Genomic DNA, 19,870 nt, shown 5'->3' with positions numbered 1-19,870 from the left:
ATGGATTTGGAATGGTTGAAAAGTGAAAACACCCAGTTAAAAATTAAATAATTTCTGCCTTCATTGTTAAATTATTTGTTTGGCATATATGCTGCTGTTTGTAAAGGAACTCCTTAGTGGAACACAGATAAACTAATTTGACCACTATTGCTACTTGTTTTTCTTCAATTAAAAATCATTTAAGGAAATAAAATAAGCTTAATTGAAAACACTGACTGAACACTAATGACTGAAATTATTTTCGTATATTTCCTTTGTGTTTTACACAGAACTAAATATATATATGGCATTTTGACATTTAATTTATTTTTTTTCCTTAGTGATCTTAGTGAAAATCAAATTCAAGCAATACCAAGGAAGGCATTCCGAGGAGCAGTGGACATAAAAAATCTGTAAGTATTTTCTTCTTTCTTCTATATATTCTGATGATAACGCTTTGTCAATACAATGTCCTTTTATTGTATCACGTATCGTTTTTCTAAGCACTGTTATAACTGCTTAAGGAATCTCTGCATAAAACCAATACTTACCATTTGTTTTGCCAAAATACTTCAATGTATCTTAAACATTCTAAAACTGCCTTACATGAAATGTAAAACATTGAAATAGAGTTGAAGACAACATGGCATTATAACTATTAGTTTATGGAACCTGAGTTTAACATTTGAATGTCAGGCAGTTTGAAACATTTTATTGTTTCATGAGGAAAAAATCATTTTGCTTTGATTCCAAAAGTTTGACATTGGTTTGCTTGTATAAAAGAAAGAAAAATCATACTATTATCTAGTTTTGATAGCATATATTTTTATACTTGTGTGACTATTTTTCTTACACAGTTTTCTTCTGTGGCCTTTTCTGAAAGAAAGATACTCACTTTCCTGGAGATGGTGACCCTGAAGTTCATGGGCAGGTTTTGAATTCTTATGGCTTCTAAATGTGGAAATATGTGAGTTTCAAGCAAAGCAAAGCAGTGACGTTCTGTTTAAAATGGTAGATCAGCTTAGTGGACTGAACAAGCTGAACAATCTGAAGACTATGATGAACTTCTGTGGTAGGAAATGTAAGGTCATTCTCTCAAAATCTATAACCCCTGCTGTAAGCTAAGGACTCATCACTTACAAACAACCAGGGAAGTCAGAGGACATACAATAGTGGTTTCCAGAAAGACTATGGAGCTTCCAGCATGATGCAACTGTGAAAAAATATGATTGCTATCTTATGTGACATCAATAAATATAGGGAAATATTAGGTCGTTGTATGAGGTTTTCATCTAATTTCTAGTGAAACACCTTTTATTAAATGGAGTTGTCGATGTTAAAGAGAAAGATGAAATTTCTAGTTGTACTGCTTTGAAAAGAGTGCTCTGTGATTACAAAGGGAGGCTCATGGTCATGTATCCCCAGTAGGAGAGGACGAGACAGGCAGCCCTTTGCATTCCCCTCTTCCTGTGATGGGCACTACTTCATTCTGCTGCCTGCAGCACTGCAACAAAATTGGTGGGGAAGATATCTTTTCAAAGACTTAGCAGAATGCCCAAGAGTTTGGCCTACTACAGTTCCTCCCTGCAGGGAAATCCTACCATACCTCAGTGGAAAAACTGTTACGTTCAAATCCATTATGTTCCAAAACATGCAAGTGCTTCTTGAAGTAGTTTTGTTACTTTGTTTAATTGATATTTTTTGAGGTTTTTTCGGAACTGATCCCATCACTATTCATGGTCAAAAGGAGGCTTTGCTACAAGGAGAAGCCTGCATTTTTCTACATGATCTTTTATGTTTGAAAATTTATACAGCTACAGAAAGGAACTTTTTTAGTAAAAATAACAGCATCATTGAGAATATTCTAATGGCAAAGCAGTAGTTTAGAGTATACGTGTACTTATATATGGTGAGGTAGCTCCAGTCAGAAACTGCACTAGGATGCTAATCTTTATCTGATATACTATTTTTATCTTAGTGTGTATTTGCAATCTAAGGATCCTTTATTATGTCCAAAACTTGCATAAACAGTGGATCTTCCCTTTAAAACCTTTCTCGTTTGGGAAGATAATTTAAAAAAAGCAATAAAATCATAAAGTCCTTAGCATTGCCACAGAGTCTAAATCATATCTATGACATAATTTTTATTGTGATAGAATAAATACTACAGATATTTCCTTACTGCTCCCAGGAAAAAAGAAAAATAAGCACCACCAAACTCCTAATCTGAAAACTTTATGATCCCTCTACAGTCCCTCTACAGAATGAAAAATGATTTTATGGGGTGAGTTTGGTGGATTCTAGCACAGTATTTATGTAAGTAGGTCAGGCCATTGTGCCTTTTCAGAATCTGAGGCAAGGAGATAAAAACACCAGCCTTCCATCTAGCCTTGGACATTGCACTTAGAGAAGGATGATGGGAAGAATTTTACAGGTTTTATTGAATTGTTCAAGAAAACTAAAGAGACAGATGATAAGTGATAGGTACAGAAAGCATCACTTTGCAAACAGAGGAATTGAACTGCCTGAAAGGAGGTTGTAGCCAGGTGAGTGTCAGTCTCTTTCCCAAATATCAAGTGAGAGAGAGGATGAGAAGAAACAGCCTCAAGTGGCACCAGGGAAGGTTTGGATTGAATGTTAGGGAAAATTTCTTCACCAAAAATGTTATCAAGCATTGGAACAGACTGTCCAGGGAAGATGTTGAGTCACCATCACTGGAGGCATTTAAAAATGTGTAGGTGTGGCACTTAGAGACATGGTTGAGTGGTGGACTTGGCGGTGTCAGGTTTACAGTTGGACTCGATGGTCTTACAGGTCTTTTTCAACCAAAATGATTCTCTGAATCTATGAAGGTGTTTAATATAAGGTCCAGGAACCAAATACATGTATGTACTTACTGAGAATTTTCTTAAACAGAATTCAATATTTGTTCTAGTTTTGGCCTTTCTTCTGTAATTGCCTAGTAGTTGAGCAACGTTAGAGATGTTTGGTCTCTTCCAAACTCATGTAAGAGATGGATGAAGGTACAAAGAATAAAGAAATCTGTATTAGAACATGTTGTAAATCCAAGATTTGCTGTGTATAGCAACAGTAACAGTAATTACATACATTTTAATATAAATTAGTGAGCTTTTTTTTTTAACATGGAAAAATTGATAACCCTGACATACAGTAACTCTACTAAGCTGTTTCAAAAGTGGTTAACAAATTTCACAGAAATTGACATGATAGCATATTTTATTGTGTCATTCCAGTCTTTGTGGAGCAAAGGTGTTAGATCCTCAGATGATCTGAAGGAAATTGCTTCCTTTAAGGTTGATGATACCACTATGATCTCCTGCTAGTATGTAAGCTCTAGAGTCCTCTTGGTGTTTGTCAGAAGAAGCTGTCTAGTTTCCATAAAATGCTTCCGTGATATTTTCTTTCTGGTCATTTAATAACACTCGCAGTATAGATTCTGTAGAAGATAAAAGCATAATAGATAAAACATTATGAGAATTGGCAACCTAGGCAACCTGCCACATCTTCATGGTAAAAAGAATAAGAAAATCCCTGAGAAACCTTCAGGCCTCACAAATCTACTTTACATCTAATTGAAATTACCTATTTTCCAACTTCTTATACATCTCATAACTGAGAACAATCTGGCTCCATCTGTACTGTCACTTGATGTAGTTGTAGGCAGCAATAAGATCCCCTCTTTGCTGTCTTTCTTAGGGCCCAACAAATGCAGTTCTTGCAGACTATCCCCAGATGTCACCTGCTTCAAGCTTCTCACGTTGGTGGCCCTGTTTGAATTCAGTCTCTGTCTTCTGCGGGCCAGGCTAATACCAGTTGCCATCTCACAAACTTAGATGTCATCTCCCAAAGGCCAAAAAGAGTGTCCTTCTCTTCATGCTCACCAGTGCAGCCTAATTGTTTGTAAATAATTATGTTCTTCAGCAAAAGTGACAAAAAATGGCTTATTTTGTAGCCATTCCCCAGACTAGAAACCCAGTATCCAGTATTTTGCCCATTCAGATGTAATAAAAAAATAGCTGCTGTGTGTCAAAGTTTCAATTTTTCTGTTCAAGAATTTGTTCTTGAATGACTTGAGGAGTAATACACTTTTAGTATAACTCCTGATCTGGGACTTGATTGAAATTAGGCTGCAAATTCTGGAAATATAATTCTGAAAGTTACTTCTAACTTGCTACTTTTTCAGGGAGAAAAGCATTCACCAAGAAGTTAGATTCTTCAGAGAACACAGTGGCACCCACTGTTTTTTAAAAATAAATAGAAATTATCATATAAATGGCAAATTAAACTCAGATTTTTTTAATATACATGTTAATTATGGTTTCATAACCCTTCCTGGTGATATAGTACTCTTGCTGGATGTGAAAGATGTTTAAAATCTTCCCAACTTCAGGGATTTTGTTTATATTTAAGGTGGTAAGAAAATGCATTGGGTGCCCAAATTGTTCGTTTGGATGGGTTATTTTTTGAATCTGGTTAGTAGGAAGAAAAATAGCTGGGTTACAACAGATGTAAAGAACAACTGAAAGAACAGTAGATTTTGGCGTTATAACTTTTCCATGTCAAGTGTGTAAAATTTTCTAAGATACCAGTTTTTTCTTCCTCTGCGTAATCAATACTTGGCAGAGGACAGAAAGGAATATACCAACATCATGGCAGAATTGTGATGCTAAATATATGCAACCTCAAATAATATCAAAAATAGCAAGGAACATTTTCATCATATCTGCTTCAAGGATCTGCTGCTCTGTTTTTCTTGTAATGCTCTAGGCCTTACTTTTGACTACTCTTTTCTTTGTGTTCATTTGGTTCCATTTTTTCCCAGCAAGAGGGGGAGAGTGTAGCTGTCACACCAGGGATAAAGGCTGCAGGGCAATGTAGTGGCTTCACAGATTAAATTGCCTGGGAAAATGAAGAATTAGTGGAGAGAGAGACAGTCACCAGCATCAAATCGAACTCCTTTCCATTATACTAACCTTTGTTCAAAACCTTGGTTGATACTACTTGGTGTTGACCTGATGCCTCTGTTATGCTGATTGTGAAAGATTTTAAAACTGCCATTGCCACTAAAGACATAAAGGAATTTTGTGTTAATCTTCGTTGGGAATGATTGGACTTTGCTTTTATGTTCAGTTATTAGCAGTTGAAAAAGAGAGTCCTGCTGAAGATGTTCTAGGTACTGATTTCTTCTCAGATCTTGTACAAAATTCCACTGTGACTGGAAGTATATTTGTCTACTTATGTGTACCGAATGCATTGCTTGTCTAAGACATGCTTTAAAAATTTAGAATTTGGTATTTCTCATGCTTGCTCTTACTGGGACTCTCAAACGGACTGCTAGTCTGTTCAACCACCTGCATTTCAGGTATACATCAAGAAGGGTTTTCACGGGATGTTACTGAAATATACTCTATGTGTGCTTAAGATTTTTATTAAAATCAAAAATAGCTCTGAAGGCATGAAGAAAAGAATAGGTACACGTTTTTAGTACCCCCTAAAGCTCTTGTTCCCAAGCAGGTCGGTGACCCTGTGGCCTTTGGAGGGGGGGAAGTTCTTTCTGACAGTTTAAATTAATACTATTTCAATACTATTTTTAAAGTTTTATTTTCATTATTTCATTAAAAAATATTTCTTACTGATGTGATAGTATCTTTGCATCACATAATATATAGATTGTTCGGTTTGTGTGCATTCTACTTTGGATAGCATTCTTCTGTTTAATTTTTACTTTTTTTCTTCTGTTTAATTTTTACTTTTACTTTTTTACTTCTGGGTTTAACTAAGTAGAGTGTTAGACAGGTTTGAGGGGATTAAACAATTATTCAGTTGTACCTCTTCTTCTAGTTTATTTAGTAAGTATACTTTACCTGGATGTATTGCAAGTCTTGCTTGTTATTTTCAGATAAAAGGAAAAAGTTAATCGTTTGCTGTATTATGTATATTAGGAAAAAATATTCATCTGAACTGTTTTGTAGGGAAAATTTAGTAAAGAACAAAATTAACTACATTAGTAAAATAAAGAGCAAGTAGAAAAAAAAACCCCTTGACTTCCAAATGAAAGAATAATCAAAATAAATAATAATAGTCATGGGAAACAAGCAGTTCTTTGAAGTTTGGTAAAAGAATAAATTCCTGCATGATTTTGTTACATCTTTTTCAACTAATTTGTCAAATTATTGATTCATCTTGAACTGGAGAAGGGAAGTAAGAAATAAGAAACAACTCAGTTCTGCTGTAAAAAATACGAGGAGACATTAAAAAGAGTGACTGTTTCTAAAAATTGCATTGCAGTGATAAATATTGTGCACTCAAGGAAAGACTTTACTGTTGTGAAATCCAGCATACAATATGCTACAACTTTTTCTAAATATTTTCTAGGGAGAAAGCTATTGCAGGGATGTAGAAAGGCTTCTCACTTTTTCTGATGACTTCTTAAACAGTTTATCATTAAGTTGATACATGGGGAGAACGTAATAATTTCTGAACAAAGGAGAAGAAGGTAAAGCTGAGGAGTACCTCTCTAGCACAGGACTACAAAGTGTCCTCAAGCTGTGAAAAACAGGAGAGTAAAGCAGAGAGATTGTTTGAAATTTTCCCAATTTTCAACAGTCTCTAGGAATGAGTAAAGGTTTTCTCTGTCAAGAATCAGATGACAGTTTTTTTCTGTATGAGAGTAGTAGTTTTTAAATGTATGCAATATCTTCTCTTAGTCATTAAATGTGATTCTTGTGGGATAACAAAGTTTATTTTAAGATATTTATTTATCATTATCTGGTAGACAACATATGCTAAAAGGGAAGAAAATATAAGTTAGCAATATGTTTCTACAATGCAAGATGTATCAGCAAGAGCAATAAATGAAAAGCATTTTTAAGCTTAGTTGAATGCTTTTTATTTAGTTCTTACTAGTTCTTATTGCTGAGCTCACATAGACATTAACCTTTTAAGTAGCGGTAGAGTAGTGAGTATATTAAATACCCAGGTAATGCTGCAGATATGCGTGTAAAATCCAATTAATTCTTTGCAATGACAGAAAGATTTTGAGCGAGACAGTTGTTTTGTGTTTTATGAGCTTCATGGGAATGGCAGTGCTGAAGATGCTTTGTGAAGGTTGGAGGCAGAAAGGAACAGCACCTTTATAAAACTATGGAGAGATCCCACATAGAAAAGACACAGAATGGAGATAGGCTAGCAGAAAGATGATGAAGGAAGACTAGAGAGAGAGGAAGGATGAGAATGGGCTGGAGCTGCTGGTCCATGTCTGATCAGACTCTGTTCTTAGACTGTTCTAATGATTTGAAAAGAAGAAAAGCAGCTCTTGGGGGAAAAAAAAGGCTTTCTAAAATGGTGTTAAGGTTATTGGTATACTCAATAACTTGGTGCTGGTATTGTAGATTTTTAGATGTGGTTTTGAAAGTCATTATGCTTAAATTATAAAACATAACTTAAAATTAAAGAAGCATGTACCTTTTTATTCTAGTATTCTTGCTTATGTGTTAAGTCATAGCACTCACATAACTTGTTATCAGGAACTATTTTTATAAAAAAAAATTCAGACTGCTTCAGTATATCTGCTAGAGGGACATTGTAAGTTATTGTTATGCTGGTTGTGAAATATTGTCTAACTTTCTGTCTGGGAAAGTGGATATTCTTACCTTAAACTTTACTTCTACCCTAAATTGCTGTTCAAGCCAGGCACACAGTCTTCAAAGTCATGTCCTTTTCATAACTAAAAAAAAAAAATAAATATCTCATACCAATTGTTTTTCATGCTCTGTGTCTAATCGTTTTGTATCATGGTTGTAACTGATGGCATAAAGAGAGTAGTAGCTTTCAAAGACAGTAATTTTTAAAACTAAGAAATATTTCTCATCTCCCATCTCCAGAATTCCCTTCCGCAAGCAAAAGCCAACTCATTAGTTCAGAACAAACATAGTAATCTTTCTGGTAAGAAGGTTTAAATGGAAGCAACTCACCCTTCACTAAGATAGTGATCATGGTGACTCATTAAAGGAAGAAGTCCAAAAGTTTTCGGGTGCACCACAAGTGCTGCCAGTCTTGTGGAAGAAATCTGCCTTTTAGTTTGTGTAGGGCAAGATTTGCTCAAGTGCTTTCTCCGCTGTTAAAAGATTTTCCTTTGTGTATAATATGGATGATTTAGAAGAAGCTGTGTCAGCACTGATTTATACATTGACAGCTAAGGATAATAAGATATGGGCAAACATACAGCTCACCCTTTTACAGATTAACCTGCAGACTGCATTAGGCAAATTTGATGGCATTAAAAGATTTTTCCAATTTGTCTGGAAACAATTTCTCTTTTGTATTGTGTCAAGGGTAACATTTCATGCCATTGTACTAATTTAAATAGCTTTGATAAATTGTTCAAGGGGTTATAGAATTGTACTCGGTATATATTTTACCTCTTTAAAATAAAAAGGCTATTAGCTTAATTGTTAAATGAAATTCATTAGTAAATATTGAAGGCTTAAATATTCCGACACTGCAGCTCTGGTGCTGTAACATTGCACCACAATGATTAAAGATCATATTCAGGAACTAATAGGTTGCATTTAGCTTTCAGTACACAGACATAGAGGCACTGTTACAGTTATGACAATATTTTAGTCCTATGTAGTAGTAATTCAGATGAAAAGTATTGATGAAACTAGAAGAACTTTATAGAAGTTGGTACATTACATTCAGCAGCGGGTGTGATGATTTATTAATAAAGTAAAATGTTATCATAGATTCAGAAGAATCACAGAAAATGCTTTAGTAAAAGTGTCATTAGCCCTGCTAGCTAATATATAATTGAAGACAGAAGGGCAGAGTTCATTTGTATTTTGTTCATTTTCTTGGTATTGTTCACACACATTTACTCATATATATTATTTGACACTGACAAGCTACCAGCTTGAAGAAGTTGTTTAAAGTGAGGTTTTATCATCTTTGCTTTGCAAATCATGCCCTGAAATGCATAAGACATTGTGGTATATATAGGAAAAGCTTTTATCAGTAGAGAAAGCGATTTTGTACTTGCATGGTTGTTAATTTAAGCAGACATTTTTAATTGAGCTGTATGTGCAGTATAAATGTTTTGAATTGAAAAGGTAATAATATTCTTCAGAGAAACTAATCTAAATTTTTCATAACTTAATACTTAACGATTAATAATGTATGGGGTGTGTTGCTGAGTTTTATGTCTAGATTTCGAATACTCCATTACAACATACTATCTGCATATAATTGCAGAGAGCACAGAGTATGTAGAAAACCATATGTTGAAGGTTACAGCAGACACGCTACTTTCAGTTGGAGCAGAATTAAAGGAGATAAGTAAACAAGTCTGTAAATGCCTCGGACACTGTTATTTCTACATACAGACGTATTCTAGGTTATTATTCTAAATCCCCCCACACACCCGGGGGTAACACCTCCAACCCGGTCTTGCATGCATGCATGCAGGGAGACCCCTAAAAGTAGTGTCTCTCCCTGGTCTCTACCATGGCAGAAGAAATTAACATGCAGCTGGGCTGCTCTGATAAATGGATTCTGTTAGGTCACCGAGGGGATGCGTGTGACATTAAGTGATTTACCGTCCTTTACCTTAATGAAATTGTTTCAGCAAGATGACGCTGAGAGCTTTTAATGGATAGCTTTTCTTGATGTAATGAAATTGCATTCCTTTGGCATTTAATATAAGGTGCAGTTATTATTTACTGGAGCTTTCCCAGCGCTGCTGTTTTGCGCAGACAGTTGAGAACAAAAAGGGATTTCTGTGGCAGCGTGCAGGCCGGCGCGCTGTGCGACAGCCTCGAGCGGGCGGGAGGGATGGCCAGAGCCTTTCTGTTCGCGTGGCCTTGCTCTGCCGGCCCTTCGGGAGGCTTCCCTTGCACCTCGCCTTGCCAGCGCGCCTCTCCCTTACAAATGCCTTCCTAATCTGTTTAACAGGCAACTGGATTACAACCAGATCAGCTGTATTGAAGATGGGGCATTTAGGGCTCTGCGTGACCTGGAAGTGCTGTAAGTATTCCTTGTATCTCTTACTTGTAGCAAGAGCTCAGTGTCTGGGGAGTACTAATGTAGAAGCTTATCTACGAGCTGCAGCCTGGTGTCAGGATGGTCTGGTGAAAAGATGTCTTAAAATAATCCACTGTGATGTGCTATAAAATGGTAAAAAGATGTGGAGAGGGAGAGATACGCCTTTACGCTGCAAGACAGCCATTAAACATAATTATTAAAAAAAAAAGCTATTGGCAGATACTATAAGAAAATAATATATTTCATCACAAAAGGGGGAAGGCAGCAGTATTAATGAACCCAATTAATTTTGTAAATTATCCATCACTGTTGATGTGATGAACATTTTCAGGATTGCTTTTGTTATATATTCTGACATCAATCTGATCTTTCAGACTCTCTTTAAGGAACAATATGCTATGTATATTTGATAATCTGAATGTTTTCAAAGAGGCATTTTCTGTCAAGCACTACTGCTGTATGTCAAGATATTTAACATGTGCGTGTTAATAGTTCTTTTTTAAAACATTTTAAGTTTTATGTGCATAAATACATATGTATGTTTAGCAAAATATCTTCTTTGTGTGTCACAGAAGATTATTTTTACAATACTCCTTTCCATACTTTTTCTCACTGTCTCAAAGTGGCTATCAGTGAAGTTAAAGGTAACGAAATTATCATCAGTGACCCCTCATCTGAGAATATCACTGTAATGAGCAAAGTGCCTCTGTTCCCTGCGAATCTGAGGCACAGGACACATTCCTGAAATATTTGCTTTGTCAGTCAAAATTACACATTTTTTCTGGATTTTCTACGTTAAGAGAAGTAAAAGAATTTGTGTATCAGTGAGTTACTTCATGTTTATTTGAATCACTCAGTTAATCACAACTGGAGGAGGATGAGGGAGCAGGTTTTGTTGTGTCTGGGGTTTTGCTTTTTATAAAAATTTTTCTGAAGTAAAGAAGCTTCTCTGGTAATAGTAAATAGTGTCTGCATGTCCAAGCAACTAAAGAGTATGTAAGCAGCTGGTGCTAAAGTTTTTTGTTATTAAGCACTAGTTGGTCTTACTTACGAGTGAATGAAACTGGCAGCTTAATTGAATTATTTTTTTTCTTTGCACTCATAGAATAACAAGCCTATTGTTAACTGTCTGGTATAAAGCCATGTAAAACGTACTATAGGTTCAATACTGCATCTAATTGTTAAGATGATGAATTGTTGGTTGTCTGTCAGTAAACCCAATGTTCTCTGAGATTTTTGTCTTTGGAACACATGTATGTGACAGAATAATTTTTCCAGTGATGGCTTAATCTGGTTATTATGGTGTTTTTTTAATACAAGCCTTTCTTTACAAATGCAATTGTTAAATGTTTATTAAAAAAAAATCAAAAAAAAAATGTTTTCTGCATTTTTTAATGCTTACCATTTTAGTGTTCTAAAAAAGTCATCCTTGCTAGTTGAGGTTAGTGGTAAAATTTTTAAATTGATTTCAATGAGTGCAAAAGAGGAAAAAAACTCTAAAATAATAATCTGCTTGAAAGTAGGTAGTTAGACTTTTGTGAATGAATATACATAGTATGTAACCATTGTTCAAATATGCAACTAAATTTTCGCTATCTTAAGTTATAGTATGTGATGAGAAATGATCTAAAGATTCAGGGTTTTTTAAAAAAGTTGAACTAGATATTTGTAACAGTACCAAAGATTTTGTGTCTAATTCAGCTTCTTTTCCAATATTGCTTAAAGAATGAAAGATGTGTAGATCAGACCATTCTGTATATGCACTGAGTAGCAAATAGGACTATGCATGTTGTTTTCATTTGGAGTTAATTATTCTATCTAAACACAGAAAGTATATATTACTTCAAACTTCAAGTATGAGGTAAAGCTTTTAAATAGGTTTTAATCCTGTTTAGTGACAGTTTGAAATGCTTACCAAAGTAACAGGTTTTATATATTGGTTAAATAATTGTAGAACTTTAGAGGCAGTTAGTGTTAAAGACGCAAAATAACCTGAAAGACAAAAACAATTAGAAGTGTAATCATCTCTGTGAATTTCTGTGAAGTTTCAGTTTTCCTTTGTCTTTTTTTTTTTAATGGAAAATCTGCTGTATTTTGGAAACAGATTATGAGGAAGATATATAGTGGTGTCATGTTAAAAAAAATTAAAGTCTAAGAAATGGGAAAAAAGTCATCACAATCTTTGCTATAAGTAACCTGTAAAACAGGTAAAAGTATTGAGCCAACTTTTTTTTGGTTACTGTAATCTCTGTAATGAAATCAAAAATTTTTTATCATTAGATAGAAACAGTCATAAAAGTTTTTTAATTCCTTATGTATCCCTCACATCTACTCTTATGTCTAATTTTTCTTACCCTTGCAAAAATAAACTAGTAGCTCAAATACACAAAATGCCAAGGCAAACATCAAACAGTTCAAATTGAAAATTAAAACATTTGCAGATATGCCTTCTCTTAATTGCTATGGAAATATGGACTGATTTCCCTTCATTGAAAAGACAGGATTTTAAAATCTTATAGGAAATTATGCAGTCATTTACCATGTGGACACTGAAAGAAAATTCTACCAAGATTTACTGACTGTCATTAATTCATTAAGACACCTTTTGTGGAGTTACCCACTCGGCCATTTTTTGTTGTTTCATCTTTATTATGTTTTGAAAAAGGGCAAAATCCTTCCTTTTTTTTTTTTTTTTTTCCCATTTTTCTCCTCTCTGTTTATGTAGCCCCAAGAACACACAGGGGAGTTCCCTTATGCTCAGCAAAGAAAAGATTTAGGACATGGAATGAGTAAGCACACAAAGGTAAAATGCAGCACATTGCGCCAGTAATTAATTGCTTGGTTAATGGGGTGGTATATAGCCTGATCCTCTTCAGGGTGCTATGAATTTACCTTTCTGTGTTTCAAGATCAGAGAGTACTTCAGAATTTATTCAAAATAAGCGCAAATTACACTTTGTGATTTAAAAAACAAAAGGAAGAAGAAAAATACTTTCTGTTTCAAAAGAAAAAAATAACCTTTTTTCAGTGGAAATTATTATTTATTACTGTTATGGTTATATAGATTCTACTCAAATGAGTAGTCACTAAGTCAAAACTGTAAATTCTATCCGTTGCTTCCTTGTTCTGGAGTTAAACTTGTTTGCGTTTTATTTGCAGCCTAAAGACAGTATTTTACTGCAAATTCATTCATAAAGTTTCCAAATCTTTACAAACTACACATACCAAGTATGATGGGCCTGAGCTAGCCAAGACTTATTTCTAGTTCCTATCTCAAGTTCTCAACACCTTGTCCTAAATTTAAATTACTAGATTGTTAAAGTATTATATTATTCCTGATTCCTTTCATCATATAGCAGAAACTCCCCTATTGTTCATGTAGCTCTGGATCATCTATAGCAATTTGTTCCATATAAAACTTAACTGCAACTCAGATTCAATATTTTCCTAAAATTCTTGGGAAAAAACCTTCAGATCTTGTATCATCTGTCAAAAAATGGACTCTCAGAAGCTAGAAAGAGAAATCGGAGTCCTAGAACCAAGACATTTTCTCTAAATACTCTCTTTTTTACATCGGGATGTCAAGCTTAGCTTGAATGCCATAGATGTTCTCAACATTGGTGGAATTTCCTTTTCAGAGAATCATAGGCTACTGGAACCTCAAATTACTTAGGATTATTAATGGTAAACCCGTAATATTTTACTAGGAAATCAACACGGAGGAAAAATATAGCTAAACGTGTGGGTTTTTTTTTTTTCCTGGTGTCCATCCCTAATACCAGTACACCATGAATTTCATTAGTTATGCCTTTTTTAAAAGTGTAGTAAATGTGACATAACTGTAATATGTTAACAGGATTCCTCTTGACTTTGCAGCACTCTCAACAATAACAACATCACTCGGCTGTCCGTGGCAAGTTTCAACCATATGCCCAAACTCAGAACATTGTGAGTAGTCCTACTGAAACTGGCTGCTATTTTTATCGTTCCAGTATATATTTTTACCTCTGCCAAGTTTTGTCAGGTGTCTAAAAATACGTATATGGGCAAAGCAAGCATGAACTCAATTGAAAAGTATTGATGTAGCATGAGGTTGATGAATGTGAAGTCTCTATGTGTGTCTATGGAAGCTGATTCTGAGAGGAAAACCTAACAAGCTATACTTGGGGCTCAGGAGATAAAAGAGTGGTTGCATCCTTTTCCATCAAGTCTTTTAAAATGTGAGATGAATAAGTCTACAAAAATGGTTTTTTTGGCCTCTTCCCAAATGGGTGGGAATCACTTTCCATAGTGCTGTATTCAGTTACAGAAAAGCTTCACCTTCTAACCAAAAAAACACGAAGGCAGGGGGAATTCTCCTTACATGTTACAGCTATATAGAGAAATAAATTGATGTTTTTTGAAAGTCAAGAATTTGTTTTACTTTGAGCTATTGAATGGGTCACATTTCATTTAGGAACATGGGAGAATCTTTGATTGACTGTCAGATGTGATAAATGGGAAATCTTTATGCTTTTATTACTGTACTGCTAGCAGACCTAATTAAACTAAACTGGCTCGCCGACATTCTTTGTAACATAAAATTATAGCATCATCCGGTTGTACTATTATAATTAAAGTTGTGTCAGCATTTACAATAAGGTCTCCATTTTTAGAGGTTATGACTTTCAAAGGGGAACACTTTAGTCTTCTAAAACAAAGCACGGTTAAAAGAGTGTGTATACAGGTGACAGGAGTTGCAATTATTTTTTGGTATGTTTATCCTGACTATGAATAAATGTATGTTGTGTTGAGTGGCAAAACCAGAACATATCAAGGTTTAGTCCTGAGACTCACTTTCAAACAGATTTTCCAGTGAAACGGGAGTTAAAAATGAGTAGGATGCTTCTATCAGAAGTCAAGAATAACTGTTACTGTTAAAGAACTACTTTTACAAAAGGTCTCTCCAGGTTCTTTTACGCATGTTGGGTTGCACAACTGTTCTGAAATCAGTAGGGATATTCACCTGAGTTAACATACTGTTTGTAACTGAAGAAACTTCATACAGGTGAGTAGCTCTGTGGATTTCATAACAGAATTGTAACTATTCTTGCTTGGACAAACACAAAATCACTTAAATAGTGCTGACCATGGGCATTTGGTGGCCTCAGCGAGATTTTGTTAATAGAATTTCATTCTTTCAGGTCTGAGTCTTGAAAAAAATCATATCTGTACTTCTTTCAAACCTTCAAATACAATTTGAAGTATTGTCTTGGTATAAAATACGATATTTCTGAACCACAAAATGCAGTGAATCAAATTAGCAATATTTATATTTTCTTTGGTTGGGATATTTCATCTTCTGAAAATATATTTTAGAAACAAATTAAACTAGACACAGATTATCGCTGTGACATCCCATTTGCAGTCAGAATATGCTTGTATAACTGTATTGATTTCAGTGGCATTAGTTCTGATTTGCAATGATGTTCTTGCCTACAGCTGGCCACAGATTGTACTGAATGACTGTGCTGTATCGTGAGCTATATTTGCAAAGCATCAACCCAGGATTAGTACAGGAAAATATATTGCCTTTAATTTCTACTCATTTGGGGGGGGAATTGTTAATATTTTTGTTCATGTTGGTTACGCATTTCAGGTTGCTTTGAAGATTTATTTTACAATGGATTAATTAAACTCCTTTCCTGAATTTCTTGCACTTCCTTTCCAGTTATTTAGTTAGGATTGAGCACATCAACTAAAAAGGACCAAAAGGGCATTACCTTGTTATGGATGATTCTGAGTAGTGACTTGATTTATAGCTGTGGACATCCTTTTCTGTAGTTTGAGAAAATGTAAGAGCTAGGGAAGAGTAATTTACCTAATTTAGTGAATACATTTGTCTGATATTTTATCAATGGCAAAGTGCTTTTTGACACTTGGCAAGGAGCCGTGGTCTTGTGTCAGACCGCTGCAACAGAGAGACAACCTCCTTAATTCCATCACTTGCTTTCGTTTGGTCTTTTAATTTCAGGCATTGCTTAGAACATGGGTCCCTAGTAGCCAAAAGCAGCTGATACCACTTTCTGTGGTTAAACAAAAAGAGAGGAAATCAGAAAAGAGATGTGAAAGAAGGTGCTTTATATTGAGTTATTACTCTATCTTGTTCAGCAGAAAATGAGTATAACCTGTTACAGGGATCTTTCAGGCTGTTTCTATAGAGACTAATAATGGCCTGACTTACAGATATATCTAATTGGAAACCAAATCTTTTATTAACTCTTATTTCTGACAGTGTATTATCACCACAGGGCAATTTTCTTGAGACATTTTTGTCTTATTCACTATTTGTACAGGTCTGGGCTAAAGAGTCCCACAGCAGCTTTCAGGCTCTTGTGTATTTACTTCTTTCTTTTAGACAAGAGACAGGCAGCTACAGATAAGTTAATTTATTAGGAAGTGTTCTTTTTTCTTCCAATTAATTAGGCCACAACCAAAAAGTAATTTTCCTGCTTGTAAATTTTCCTGCTTGTATAGTTTTCTTTATTATCTTGTAACTCCCAGACTTTCAATGAAAGATGTAAAAAATCGATTCCTCATTAACAGTTGTATTAATAAATTGGCGTAGTTGCTTGCTGGAGGGAGGGCTGGGCAGATTGGCTGCTTTTCTGTTTGTTCTTCCTAATTTAAAGGTATTGGCATGTGTCTTTCCACGCAGTCGTCTTCACTCCAACAACCTGTACTGTGACTGCCACCTGGCCTGGCTGTCTGACTGGCTGCGGCAGCGGCCGCGGGTCGGGCTCTACACCCAGTGCATGGGGCCGTCCCACCTCCGGGGGCACAACGTGGCCGAGGTCCAGAAACGGGAGTTTGTCTGCAGCGGTAAGGGAAACAGATTTGCTCATCCAGTCCTGTTTTGAAACACACCTACCAACTGCTCAGTGGTGGTTCTAGTGCTGCATGTTGACTTTCGTTAGCTTTTGCGTAATCCAAGAATTAATGTTTATTAAAAAAAAAAATCCTTAATAATATTTATGAGTAATTGTATCTTGTGTGGGGGTGCTTCTGTCCTTAAAAACTTTGTGTAAATGCTGCATTCACACAGATTGTATAGCCTTCTAAAGGTATAATTATGGGGGACAGATGCAGGAAATTAAATAAAAGCTGCACTTATTGAGAACATAAAGCCTTTACTAATAAGGAAATATTATTATTATTTTTTAAAAACTTTACAGATTGATGCTTTTTCTTGTTGTTGTTTTCTGCCATTTAAATACTATCTTGAATCCGTAAGTAGCTTTTTGAATTTTATTGGTATGCTTTAATGCATCAGGTTATTTTTTGGTATAAAATAATGAAATGACTAACAGTTCATTACTAATCACATTTTCTCTATTCAATTTTTTTTCCTTTATTCGTATCTTCCAGATGAGGAAGAAGGCAAGTTTATCTTTCTTATTTAAATATTTTTAGACTCAGACTGAAAATCTTCTGTAAACTTTGTCTACTGTTTCAAGTTTCCTCAAGAACATTAAAAACCCGCTACAATATTGCTATCTGTCTTTTCAGTGATTCATCAGAGTTTCTTCTACTGGCTGATTTTCTGCAAAGCCCCAGAAGCCTATTGCCAAATATGCCAAAATTTGCACAGATCCATGCTTTTAAAAGTTTATGGAGAGCACAGTGTTCTGTCCTTTTTAAACAGTCTCTGACATCAAAGTGTAAGGCACTGCCATCTTCACATGGCAAATGCTAGCAGTATTCTTGCCACTAGTTCTACCTTTATGTACATTTAAAAGGCCTCCTAATGAGATAATTTTGTATATCTTATTTGTAAATGTTATGGCTGCAGAGCCTCAGTGTCACGAATGGTGTCATAACTTGGTCATTATAATTATTATTAGGAAGAGGGATAACCATGTTTTCTGCCTGGATCACAGTATTTTTATTTAATAAAGCTAAATGAAACATTTCCTCCCTGTAAGTAGAAAACAAGCAGTGTGTGTTATCAGTTTTGGCAGCTGTTTGTACTTTTGTAACACGTACATAAATGTGAAATCAAATTATTATATAGTAAAATTCCATCTCATAGAATCATAGAATGATTTGGCTTGGAAGGGACCTGAAGATCATCTATTTCCAGCTCCCCTTCCATGAACAGGGACACCTTCCACCAAATTAGATTGCTCAAAGCCCCATCCAACCTGGCCTTAAAAGACTAATCTTTTCAGCAATTTAAAACTTGGGCAGTTATTATATAAAGTTGCAAGTGGGAACAGCACGGAGCTGCAACTTACATTATCAGGGTACCCTTCCTATATTAATATATGACATTAAGAATTGTGAGAGTGATCTTAAATTAAATTGTGGTTTCATAGTCAAGAAGATAGTATTTTCTTTTTTTCCCGAGAATTTCAAAACAATCCCTAGCTTTTTTTTAACTTAATGAAAAAAGAAAGAAAAGGAGGGCATCGTGCCTTTCTCATTCTTTTGTGTCTTTTTGTATCATTACAAAACAGCTCTTCCGTATCATTAAATCGATAGAAGAATGATAATATATTTAAAAATGTGCAATCTATCTATTTGCAGGAAAATATAGTAAGTTTTTTACTTTAGAAAACATACCTAAATACGAAGTGATTATGCTTAAATGCAATTAAAAATGCTGAGTTTCACATACAGCACTAAGAAATCAGGACGAACTCCTATATAAATTAGCTGCCAGAGTCAGTGAGAATGCTACAGCTGTGGGAGGAAGAAGTCTGCTAAGCTAAAACTGAGAGAATAACAGCTGTGTGAAAGCTGTTATGTATTATTGTATGAGACAAAATAAAAATGTCACAACTCCAAAATTTAGAACTGAAGGACCATATTCAAATAAATAGTTGCAGAACAGAACTGTAACGACAGGTCACCTTCAGTTCTTGTAGCGTAGTTCATTCATTTCTCTTGACATGCATTTTTAATACTACACAAAGTTCTGAAAACTAAATAAATCAGCAATTAGGTTTTAATAGCATTCAATAAATAAAATATACCTGGAATATGGATCACACTTAGTCTTATTTGATGAAACGATTTTGAATGGGTGTTGCTAAAGCAGTTGAAAAATTATGTAATGTTAGCAACAGTAGTTGAGCATTTTTCTTTAATCTCTCACTATTGAATGTTACAATTAACTGTGTATTTAAATTAATGCAGTTTGAAAGTATTGATAGACTACAATGTATATTTTAGAAGTTCTGCCTTAGATTTTTCAAGTAAATGTAAAATATTTTCCTTTGCAGGTCACCAGTCCTTTATGGCTCCATCCTGCAGTGTCTTGCACTGCCCTACTGCATGCACCTGTAGTAACAACATTGTGGACTGTCGTGGGAAAGGCCTTACTGAGATCCCAACAAACCTTCCAGAAACCATTACTGAAATGTGTGTAATCTGCCTTTTTTTCTATGAACTTGCAGAAAAAAAGTTTTTTCCTATGTATTCATTTTTGTTATTTGTATAAATTCATGCTTTATATAGGGTAGGAATTTTGGTGTACGCATTCAACTTAAGATATAAAAGGAATATGTAGGTTTCTGAAAACATTTAAGATCTTTATGTTATCTTCTGAGTTAATTTTGTATGTACTACTCACAATTCATAGTTAAAACTGCATTCTGAGTTCACTTTAAATGAGTTTGGGAATTCTTGCTTTTCTACAAGTGAGTGGCTTTTCACTGCAGATTATAAACTCCATTGCTTTTAGGGTTGCTTTCTATGCTGGTTTTGGCTGGGGTAGAGTTTTTTTCACAGTAGCTGGTATGTTGCTACGTTTTGGATTTGTGCTGAAGACAGTGTTGATAATTCAG

General features: G+C 34.9%; 1 protein-coding gene across 11 annotated transcripts in view; it reads left to right on the top strand.

Moving 5' to 3' along the window:
- SLIT2 (slit guidance ligand 2) overlaps positions 1-19,870 on the top strand; it is a 268,470-nt gene that overhangs the window by 154,625 nt on the left and 93,975 nt on the right. For all 11 annotated transcript variants that reach the window (XM_064653127.1, XM_064653129.1, XM_064653130.1 and 8 more), the window contains exons 5-9: positions 321-392; positions 9,952-10,023; positions 13,917-13,988; positions 16,738-16,901; positions 19,307-19,445. In XM_064653127.1, the coding sequence (XP_064509197.1) occupies positions 321-392; positions 9,952-10,023; positions 13,917-13,988; positions 16,738-16,901; positions 19,307-19,445 (519 nt within the window). The remainder of the gene's footprint in view (positions 1-320; positions 393-9,951; positions 10,024-13,916; positions 13,989-16,737; positions 16,902-19,306; positions 19,446-19,870) is intronic.

The sequence above is a fragment of the Pseudopipra pipra genome, chromosome 4, assembly GCF_036250125.1.
Source record: "Pseudopipra pipra isolate bDixPip1 chromosome 4, bDixPip1.hap1, whole genome shotgun sequence".
NCBI lineage: Eukaryota > Metazoa > Chordata > Aves > Passeriformes > Pipridae > Pseudopipra > Pseudopipra pipra.
The sequence above is the reverse complement of the archived record's forward strand: the minus strand, read 5'-3'. Positions and strand labels throughout refer to the sequence as shown.